Source organism: Meles meles, chromosome 7 (genome assembly GCF_922984935.1).
Source record: "Meles meles chromosome 7, mMelMel3.1 paternal haplotype, whole genome shotgun sequence".
NCBI lineage: Eukaryota > Metazoa > Chordata > Mammalia > Carnivora > Mustelidae > Meles > Meles meles.
Genome location: NC_060072.1, coordinates 90,003,342 through 90,014,254, shown reverse-complemented (window position 1 = coordinate 90,014,254; position 10,913 = coordinate 90,003,342). Strand labels below are relative to the sequence as shown.

General features: G+C 52.9%; 1 protein-coding gene across 1 annotated transcript; it reads left to right on the top strand.

The window, feature by feature from the left end:
* The first annotated feature begins 2,314 nt into the window (after positions 1-2,314).
* Positions 2,315-8,248, top strand: KRT3 (keratin 3). The gene is made up of 10 exons (XM_046012246.1): positions 2,315-2,956; positions 4,028-4,248; positions 4,812-4,872; positions 5,214-5,309; positions 5,579-5,743; positions 6,165-6,290; positions 6,591-6,811; positions 7,163-7,197; positions 7,887-7,958; positions 8,001-8,248. Exons 1-10 carry the CDS (start codon positions 2,315-2,317, stop codon positions 8,246-8,248), a joined length of 1,887 nt encoding a protein of 628 aa, XP_045868202.1.
* Positions 8,249-10,913: the final 2,665 nt, after the last annotated feature.

The window sequence follows — 10,913 nt, the reverse complement described above, 5'->3', positions numbered from 1 at the left end:
CACTAGTTTCAGTGTGCAAATAGTGATTCTAAAATTACATACATTACAAAATGCTCACCAGGGTAAGTGTCTGTCACAATACAAAGTTGCTACAATACCATTGACTATATTCCCTATGCAGTGCTTAACATTCCTGAGATTTATTTATTTTATAACTGAAAGTTTGCGTCTCTTAATCCCCTTCATCTATTTTGCCCATCCCCCCACCCCTCTGATGGAGTGATTCTCGATTGGTTGGTTCCTGAACTGTGATTCCACATTTTTTCTACTGGAAAGGAGGAGGCACTCATTGTGCATGTATATCTGCACACCAGATTTGAGAGGTTTGGTTCCTTATGCTAAGATAATCTCAATTAGTTTAGGTTACCTCATGTCATGGGATTTGAACCCACTTTTGACCGGTTTTATTTGGTTGTAATCCAGTAAAGCCTTAATTTATTCATGAATTCATCAGTTGATTAATTGATTGATTCATTCAACCAAACAACTTTTATGAGCATCTATCATTGGCAAAGCTCGGTGCTAAGAACCAAGGGATCCAGTACATTAAGAAGATTGTAAACTCCTGGAAAGCTTATGACTTTATTCTCAGGAAGGGGCCAAGATGATGTGTAGCCTGTGAGTAACAAACGGCAGAGAGAAGGACAGAATGGGAGAACCAGGGCGCCTGGGTGGCTCAGTGGGTTAAAGCCTCTGCCTTCGGCTCAGGTCATGATTCCAGGGTCCTGGGATCGAGCCCCACATCGGGTTCTCTGCTTCCTCCTCTCTCTCTGTCTGCCTCTCTGCCTACTTGTGATCTCTGTCTGTCAAATAAACAAATAAAAATCTTAAAAAAAAAAACACCCTAATTTTCTAAAAAAAAAAAAAAAAAGAATGGGAGAACCAGGTCACAGAAGAAAATTTCATTTCTTCTGCACTTGGGCCGTTCCCAGCCCCACCCAGCCTTGAACAACCCCCTCTCCTTTCCTCCCTTCTCCTCATTGAGCCAGCTTCTGTCGGCTCTGCACAAGCCACACCCTTAGCAGGGCCTAACGTGTCGCGGAGAGAAAGAAAAAGACCTGTCCTGGAGAGATAAGCGGCTAATTTGGCAGGAAGGCTTTCCTCTTGGACAAGCCAAGCCCAGTCCTAAGCCTCTGAAAAACACCAGGCTGGCAAGTTCTCAGGCTTTCGGAGTCAGACATGTATGGCCGTGCTATGGCTCTGCTGGTCTGGCTTCCCGAGGCTGGAGGTGGGTCTGGATACTGAGACCACAGACTCCTGGGAGCATAGTCCCTTAACCCGAGCATGGTCCCCGTGTGTCCTGTTCACCACGGAGAATCTGTACCTTGCACCGTGCCTGGCACGAGTTAGAAAATCAGTAATTACTTGGTGAACAGGTGGTAGAATTGATGTTTGAATTTCCTGTCCTTTGGGACTTGGGCTGAAACCAGAGAAGTGACAAAAATGTGGGGAGCAGGAAAGGAAGCTTTTGAGATATGCCAAGATGTGGAATAAGGTACAGTTTCTCTGGGAAATTTTCAAAGCAAGCAAGCAAGCAAGCAAGCAAGCAAGCAAGCAAACAAACAAATACTTGTCATGTTGAATTTTGCTGATGTCTCATCAAAGTGCATAGGTGCTAACTGCCCTTTGTCTTGGAAGACCCAAATGCCATTGCCTCCTGACCTGCAGCTTGGGATAGGAGGAAGATTTGTCGTGGCTCTGAGCTGTTTCCAGGAAGGGAGGAAGAGAGGTCATCATTTCATTCCCAAACCCAGCACAGAGCTGGGCACACAGTGGGCATTTGATGGCCACGTGTTGGTTGTGGAGTGAACTGAATCATCCCTTCTGTCGAGATCCTTGCACTGAGTCTGGGTGGGCTTCACTGTTTCCACTATTCAGACAATCAGAACCTCCTGAACCCACCTTCCAGTCCAGTCAGTCTACAGCGGAAGGCAGATAGATGGCCGCTGAGCACCTGGCAGGGACGAGTGTGCCTCCTGGGTCCTGTCAGACGAAGCTAGGAGGTGGCCATGCCCAAGCATGGGGCACGCCAGGCACCACCCCCTGCCAGGTAAGCCTGCCACCTTAGCATTTTTACCATTTCAGATTATTTTCAAGGTGTGTTTAGTAGCGTGGAACAAACTTATTGCCTTGAAGGCAAACCCCACCCATAGCTGTTTGGGATTAATTATCTCTCCTTGGTTTGAGCCCAGCCACCTCCTTGAGGTATATAAAGGGATTTATTCTGCACAAGTCTTCAGTTCCCTTCCCTCTTCCTCGGACTCTCAGTGTCCTGCTTAACTCTCGTGCTTTTCCTTCATCAAGCGCTCTCACCATGAACAGACAAGTCTGCAAGACATCTGGTGGCAGCAGCCAGGGATTCTCAGGCCGCTCTGCCGTGGTCTCCGGCAGCAGCAGGATGAGCTGTGTGGCCCGCTCTGGGGGAGCTGGCGGAGGGGCCTGTGGGTTCCGGGCCGGAGCAGGCGGCTTTGGCAGTCGCAGCCTCTACAGCCTAGGTGGCAACAAGAGCATCTCCATCAGTGTGGCTGGTGGCTCCCGGGCTGGTGGCTTTGGGGGAGGGCGTAGCAGCTGTGGCAGTGGCTTTGGAGGTGGCTATGGAGGTGGCTTTGGAGGTGGCTTTGGTGGTGGCAGAGGAATGGGAGGTGGCTTTGGAGGAGCTGGTGGCTTAGGAGGGGCTGGTGGCTTTGGAGGAGTTGGTGGCTTTGGAGGTGCTGGTGGCTTAGGAGGGGCTGGTGGTTTTGGCGGGCCTGGTGGCTTTGGTGGGCCTGGTGGCTTTGGCGGGCCAGGTGGCTTTGGTCCTGGTGGCTTCCCTGGAGGAATCCAGGAAGTGACTGTCAACCAGAGCCTTCTGCAGCCCCTCAATGTGGAGATCGACCCCCAGATTGGGCAAGTAAAGACCCAGGAGCGGGAGCAGATCAAGACCCTCAACAACAAGTTTGCCTCCTTCATCGACAAGGTAATGAAGTTTGGACTGGGCCCCCATTTCTGGGCTGGGACTTTGAGTTTGACTTTTAGACAGTGTTTAGCATCAATCTTGGATGAGCCAGGCTGGAAGGGGATGGTTAGGCAGAGCTCTAGGGTCTGGGAAGATGTTCAAGGCTGGTGAGTTTGCCTACATGGTCCCTTGCGTAGGGAAGACAATGGGCTCCTCTTTGGACCTGGACATCTGCAAGTCCTGCTTGTCTGGCTCCCTGCTCCAGTCTCCTGACTGTCGCCTTATTTAGGCCTGGGCTGCAGCACAGGCAACACACAGCAAGAGCCACGACCCCTGGCAGGGACGGGTCTGACCCAGGACTGGGCATTTTTTCGACATGAGCTTGCCCTTTGAGGCTTTCTGGGAGGCCTGCTCCCTCCTTGCCCCTGTGCCAGGCAAAGGAGGTGGATGCCCTAAAGAAGGGATTAAAGAGGCTTACCTGGAACCTTAGTCCCAACAGGTCTGCAGAGAAGCTGGCAGTGAGTCTGCACCCCTAAACGGACCTGGTCTGGAAGAGAGGGGTGCTTGGTGCCCTCCAGACCAGGGTAGCTTACACCAATGGGATCCTTCCTGCCATGCTGATTATGGAATTCCAATCAGTATCAGTTCCCAGTGATTCACATCCCTTGAAGGGCTGAGTGTCAGCAGAGTTTTAGGCAGAAGCTATGCTGCTGAGTTCAAGTACGTTTCTGCAGAGCGCACTGTGTTTTTGCAGTTTGGGCTAGAGTCCTGAAGTCCCCTGGGGATGCAGAGCAGTCATCTTTAAGACTCTGCTTCCAGACAGGGGATACTTCCAGTTGTCCCACGTGTCTCTCCTCCTTCTAGAACTTTCCAAACCATGCTGCATCTTTAGCAGCCCAAATGAAGCAGTCATCGGCCCATAGCCTCTCCAGCTACAGTAGGGACCTAGCTTCACATCCTTTCTAGGCCTTTGTGCTGGGGGATGGGGAGATTCAGACACTTAGTTCTACCCGAACCACTCGTGGTTCAGAACCTCCCCCTGCACCGTGCCTCTGCCACTAGTGTTGCCTGATGCGGCTTCCTCCCGATTAGGTGCGGTTCCTGGAGCAGCAGAACAAGGTCCTGGAGACCAAGTGGAACCTGCTCCAGCAGCAGGGCACAAATTCCATGACCGGCACCAACAACCTGGAGCCCCTCTTTGAGACTTACATCAGCAACCAGCGGAGCTACCTGGACAGCGTCCTGGGGGAGAGGGGCCGCCTGGATTCAGAGCTGAGAAACCTGGAGGACCTGGTGGAGGACTTCAAGAAGAAGTGAGTGACAGATGCACGGAAGGGGAAGTTGCCATGGGCAACCAGGTCTCGGAGTTCCAGCTCTTCCCACACTCTTCCTGTGCTTCCCCCCCCCACCCCCAACCTAGACTGTCTTCTTCTCCTTACCTTCACAGAGGGCAGCTTCGTTCATAGGGCTCCCTGCTCTCCCTCCTTCCCCAAGGACAAGGGAAGTTATGGCAAGTGGGATGAGTGTAGGCTTGAGAAGCACTTCCTCATGGTCCATGAGGTTGGGGAAGATTCTGGTTCTAGGATCTGAAGGATGCTAGGACAACTCATGGTGTGCTGACCAACCGTCCCAGTTTCCCTGGCATGGAGGCTTCCCAGGATGTGGGACTTTCAGTGCTAGAACAAGGCCAGTGTGCCGGGGCAAACTGGAATGGCCGGTCCCCCTAACGAAGAGGGGGATGGTAAGGAGGATGTGTTCCGCTGAGAGGGGCTGCTGAAGGACAGGGATGGAGAGATGGACTTTCATTTTCAGACAAAAGTGGTGTTTATGACTACCTCAAAACCCAAACTCAGCCATTTCTTTTTAATCCTTACAGGTATGAGGATGAAATCAATAAACGTACAGCTGCTGAGAATGAATTTGTGACCCTGAAGAAGGTAAGGGCTGTGTGTGAGGTTTCTGGGGCTTGTGGGCACAGGTTTCCAGCTGAGCTGGGAAATCTTCTTACTCCACTGCCATGGAGCTGCCAAATTCAGGCACTTAGAGCAAAAAAGAGAAGCCAGGTTCTTTGTGGCCTGGAAAGATCCCTAAAAGAGTCAGTTCATTTATTTTCCATTTTGAATCATCCCAGTGGGATGTTAGTTACTCCTTCACGTGCAGACCAGCCTCAGACAAGGACTGGTCAGTCACCAGACTGTCCTGACTTTTTCCTGCTGCACGTGCAGTTTGTTGTTTGTTCCTTGGGGGAATGAGGCCTTTATGCTTCTGTCTTTCCCAGGACGTGGATGCCGCCTACATGAACAAGGTGGAGCTTCAGGCCAAGGTGGATGCCTTAATGGATGAAATCAACTTCCTGACGAACCTCTATGATATGGTGAGGACGTTACCTCCTAAGAGGGGAGCAAGGGAAGGTGAGATAGTCTCGAGACTAGGGAACTTTGGTATCTAGATCCCAGGAAGAGATAGGGCCTCTTGTTGGGGTTCCACAGGGTGGATGGCAGACTTGGGGTTCTCTGAGGAGCTGTGGGGCAGGGTGGGGCAGATGTACCTTCAGTGCTGAGTTAGAGAATGGGTCTGTTGTTTCCAGGCCTCTGTATGCTTGTTGCAGAGGCCCTGAGAAATTAACAGGCTCTGTGTTGGTAGGAGCTGTCCCAGATGCAGAGCCATGTCAGCGACACATCCGTGGTCCTATCCATGGACAACAACCGCTTCCTGGACCTGGACAGCATCATCGCTGAGGTCAAGGCCCAGTATGAGGACATCGCCCAGAGGAGCAAGGCTGAGGCTGAGGCGCTGTATCAGACCAAGGTGGGAGCTAGACACCTCTGAGAGGTTTCAGGGAGGCTGTGGCCCGTGGGCCTGCTGGGTGGTGAGTCCCCTGAAGTCACTGGGTGGACTCCTCTTGGTTCTACTCTCTGGGGACAGCTTTCTAATGGTTGTTCAGTTGCAGAAAGTGCCGGCCCTGGTGGAAGGTGGTTCCGCTGTCCCCTGTCAGGCCACGTGGGACAGATTCTAGCTTGCTCAGGGACTGAAGGGTGGGAGAACGCTGACCGTGGCAACCTAGATGTTCTCTTCCCTGTGGCCTCCAAAGTGTCCCTGCTGAAGCATAATCAATGTCATTTGAACAAATGCTTACTGAGCACCTCAAGAATGGGTGGGTGATGTTAGGGATGGAGACACAAGTCAGTCAAAGCTGCATCAACATCTCATCTTCTCTTCTCTTCCCCAGCTGGGAGAGCTGCAGACCACGGCTGGTAGACACGGGGATGACCTGAAGAGCACCAAGAGTGAGATCATGGAGCTCAACAGGATGCTCCAGAGGCTGCGGACTGAGATTGAGAATGTTAAGAAGCAGGTGGGATGACAATGGATGGGACTGGTGGGGGCTGGGGGCAAGGATCTCAGAAGTCCTAGTCTGGAACAGACTTCTGGGGTCATCTCAGGCAGCACTGGCCTCCAGGGAGTTCAAAGACCAGGTCAGTCTAGAGGGCTGGTAATCCATAGGGAAAATATCTCGATAGATGAAGATAAGGTAGAGGTGTTGGGGAGAGCTGTTGCCTGGCTTGAAGATGCTTGCTATGGGATAAGTTATTGTAAGACTCAGAGTATGGGACCCTCCTAGGCTCATCTCTTCTCCTTCCTCTCCCTGCCCCAGAATGCCAACCTGCAGACAGCCATCGCTGATGCAGAGCAGCGTGGGGAGCTGGCCCTCAAGGACGCCAATGCCAAGCTCCAAGAGCTGCAGGCTGCCCTACAGCAGGCCAAGGATGACCTGGCCCGGCTGCTGAAGGAGTACCAGGAGCTGATGAACGTCAAGCTGGCCCTGGACGTGGAGATTGCCACCTACAGGAAGCTGCTGGAGGGGGAGGAGTGCAGGTGGGCCTCTAATTCCATCTCCCACCTTCCCTGACAGAAGGCACCTGCTGAGAGCCTGATAAATGACCAAGTAAATGAGAACAGAGGCCTGCTTTATAGAGAGAGGCCTCCACCTTCCACAGGCTCTGCAGTGAAGCACTTGCTTTCACCAGCCCACTCTCTCCATAGATGGCCAAAGTTCAAGTGAAACCAGTGCACACAGGGAGTCTGTTATGGTCCACGGAAGGGTCAGAAACAGCACTGATCTGCTTGGCTTCTGAATTAGTTCTGGTTGCTGTTCAACACCTTCATCCATGAAAGATTGCTGGAAATTTGCTCTGTGACAGAGCTGTCTCTTGCTTTCTCCTACAGGATGTCTGGAGAGTGCCAGAGTGCTGTCAGCATCTGTAAGTAGCCAAAATAACCATGACAATAAGAACCAATTCTGAAATATCTACACTCACACAGGACAGTAGCATCTTACTTAGAAAATAATTCTATTGAAGTTGGAGAGGTTTTCCATGGGTGGAAGGGGCAGCAGATCTGCTTTTGTCATTGTTTTGGGTTCAGGGCACTATTAATCGATCTATATGGGACGGGGAATATCCAGCAGGGAGCCTGTTAATGGGCGGAGAAATTCTGGATCATCTCCAACAGTGTCATCAAGAATTGACCATAGGTAGGGGCGCCTGGGTGGCTCAGTGGGTTAAAGCCTCTGCCTTCAGCTCAGGTCATGATCCCAGGGTCCAGGGATCGAGTCCCATATCCGGCTCTCTGCTCGGTGGGGAGCCTGCTTCCTCCTCTCTCTATGCCTGTCTCCCTGCCTACTTGTGATCTCTGTCTGTCAAATAAATAAATAAAAATCTTTAAAATAATAAAAAAAAAAAAAGAATTGACCATAGGTAGAAGGAACCACTGGGAGATTCATTAGTGACTTAGCACTTCGGGGCGAGCAACTTATGCCATTAGACTGCATCACGGTGATCATCAGGAGCAAAGCTGCCTCGGTCTCCTGCCCATCATCCCGGGCCCATTAGTTACGATACAGGAAGGTGGGCGCTGGGCACTAATCACTGTTCTGTCCTCTCCCCTGCAGCCGTGGTCAGCAGTGGCGGCGCGACATCGGGCTCGGCAGGTGGATTAGGCGGCGGCTTCGGCGGCGGCTTCGGTGCTGGAGGGGGCGCGGGCAGCGGCTTCGGCCGGGCAGGAGGCAGTGGCTTCGGAGGCGGCAGCGGTTTCGGCGGCGGCAGCGGCTTCGGCGGCGGCCGTGGTTTCAGCGGCGGAAGCGGCTTCGGAGGCGGCAGCAGCGGCTTCGGAGGCGGCAGCAGCGGCTTCGGAGGCGGCAGCAGCTTCGGCTCCGGGGCCCGCTGCGGGGTGAGCAGCGGAGGCTTCAGCTCCGGCAGTAGCCGGGGCGGGAGCGTCACGTTCTCGCAGTCCTCGCAGCGCTGCTCGAGATAAACGCTGCGTCCGGGCCCAGCAGCCTCCCCGGTGCCTCGTGCCCCCAGCCGCGCCTCCCCTCCGTCGTCAGGGCCATCCCCCACCCTCCACACCCATCTCAGCACCGCCTCCTCCTAGCCGCTCTTTGGGGCTCGAAGACCCGGGCCTCTGGCTCCTCCATCTGGACCCCTGGCCGAGCGCAGCCTCGAGAACTCCCGGTGCTCTCTCGGGCTCCCGTCTCTGCCTGGTTGTCCAGGAGTGGCCTGAGCCACCACCTTGTCCTGCCCTTGGGGTCCCCTCCCTGGGGGAAATGGTCACCAGTTCTGATGTATATAGCACACGGACCCCTCTGCCAACCATTCTGTCGCCAATAAAGTGCATTGTGTTTCACATCAGGCCTCTGCGTCTTCCCTGGCCACCTTTCTCCCCACTGGAGTGACTCCTGTCACCCTCTCCCAGTGCCGTCTGTCCGCAGAAGAGCTGGAATGCTGATCCTTTGCCTCTAAGGCAGTCACTCCCTACTGTCCACTGTATGGGATCCAAATGGGCAAGATTGGGTGGTTCCTGTATTGTTTGAGCATGGTGAGGGGGTAGGGGAGAGGGGCTGGCAGGGTCACACTCCGGGAGGTTCTGTTGACTCACAGTTCTTAGAGGGGAAGGTGGGACCTTGTTCCATCTCCCCCTTCCCTTCTGTCATGTGGGGGAACCTAAGAGGGCCTTCAGTTGTTGAAGAGCTTGGGGATGGAGGAGTTCTTCCTTGGCACTGGTCCCTACTCCAGCTGACGAGCTGAAAGCTTTCCACCCCATCCAGGTGCACCTGGGCAAGTGTGAGCTGCTAGACCCCCAGGGCTGCAGGGATTTCCCGGGAGCTACCTATCTCAAAGTCCCAGTCTGTTGAGGGAGCTCTGCAGAAAGCCTTCTGTGTCCTTTAAATCTTTCCTCCTTGGAGCACATATTAGAGGTTCTGAGAAGGCTTGTAGCAAAGACTGCCTGTTAGCTGTCTTTAACCCAGCATTGCCCACAGAGGCCTCCTTTCTGGGTAAACAACTATTGACACTGGTGGGAAAATGTCTGACACCTGTCTGCATGCACACTGGGTCCTTAGGTTGTGTGCCAGCCATGGAAGCTTCCAGAACCAGGAAGCCCTGATAAAGTATCAGTTAGCCATGGCAGTGCTGTCTGGAAGGCCATGGCTAGAAGAAACTCAGACTCAAAGAGTCCAAGAGCTTTATTTGCAAAGAAGGAGACCGAGGGTCAGAGAGGTCTGGTGGTTTGCTTAGGATCGTAGAGCCTCTGAAGATCTGAGCCGGGAGTGCACCCAAGCATCCTAAGCCTGGAGCTCCTGCCCCTGCCCCACACTGTCTCTGAGGCTTTATTTGCTCCCCTCGTGGCCAGCTGCCTGGGTACCCAGAGAACACGTAGGCAATGGAGTAGAAATGGTAAGCCAAGCTGGGCCAGGGAAGCAATATTTCCATCTTAGGCCAAAGCCGAATTTCTTCCAGAGAAGGGAAATGATAATTAAACAGAGAAAACCAGCAATTGGGGCTTGAGATTCGCATGGACATCTTATGATCTCACTTAGCGGAGTAATCCAGGGCCAGTTCTCTCTGATCTCCCAGGAAGACTCTTTGTAGGATGTGGGATTTGGTAGCTATTGCTTCATCTTTAGATGAAGAGACAGGAAGTTGTCTTTTCTGGCTGGCATCCCTTCATGGACAAGGCTAGTCGGGTGAGACCCAGTGCCTGCCCCAGCTCAGAGCTCAGAGGGCTAGCTGTGCGGGAAGGTGCCAGGCCAGTGATGGGACAGTTGCTTCCCCTTACATGAAGTCTTTGTTAATGAATTCCTTCCTTCAACCAATATTCATTAAGTTAACTCTGAGGCACTGGGTTAAATGTTGGAGATACATCGGTGAACAAAAATAAGATGTTGTGTTGCTCTCGTAATAACAGAGCACAACAACAAAGTAAGCAAGCAAACAAACGAAATAACTTCAAGCTCTGTGGTAAGTGTATGGGGAAGAGAACCCGGTGGCTGACCTGGAGAAACAGCAGGACTTGTGAACAGATTGGATGCAGGCATGAAGGAGAAGGAAGATGTGCCTGTGCTGCCTGGCTTTCCAGCGGGAGCAACTGCATCACGGCTGATGCCATCTGCAGAGGGGAGGGGAAGGGAGAGGCCGAAGGTAGGATGAGTCTGAGGAGGCCCTTCAGGAGCTCGGCTCTAGATAAGTTTGAGCTGCTCACAAGATAGACATCTGGCCTACAGCTGGAGCAGTGAATGTGGTTTCAGAAGGGACACATATCAGGACTGGAGACTCCCATTTGGACATCATCTGCATAAGGATGGTTAGGGTTGTTCCTAGCGTCATGGCAACTGCTGAGCTCTCCCAGGTGGATGGAAGAGAAGAGGGCCCAGGCTGAGCTCCAGCATCCAGAGTCAAGGAGAAGAGAACAATCAGCCAGGCAGTAGAGGCTGGGCCGAGTTTTCCAGAATACCTACCCCTGAGAAGTCAAGGGGTTTCTAAATGGGCTCCAAGGGACGTCCAGATCAGGGCTAGCCTTTTTTGGGACACTGTCCATGTCTCAAAGTTCACATTCAGCCAATGGCTTCTTTCCTTTGCTGTTCTCCCTGGATTCTAGCCACTGGCCCCTGTGCATCCTCTGGGGGTTTACAGGACACCCCAAC

Bases quoted from the DNA above. Each gene is read 5' to 3' on its own strand.
- KRT3 (XM_046012246.1), top strand. From the start codon at position 2,315: ATGAACAGACAAGTCTGCAAGACATCTGGTGGCAGCAGCCAGGGATTC. The intron at 6,291-6,590 runs GTGGGATGACAA...TCCCTGCCCCAG, and splicing joins TTGAGAATGTTAAGAAGCAG to AATGCCAACCTGCAGACAGC. The intron at 6,812-7,162 runs GTGGGCCTCTAA...TTTCTCCTACAG, and splicing joins CTGGAGGGGGAGGAGTGCAG to GATGTCTGGAGAGTGCCAGA.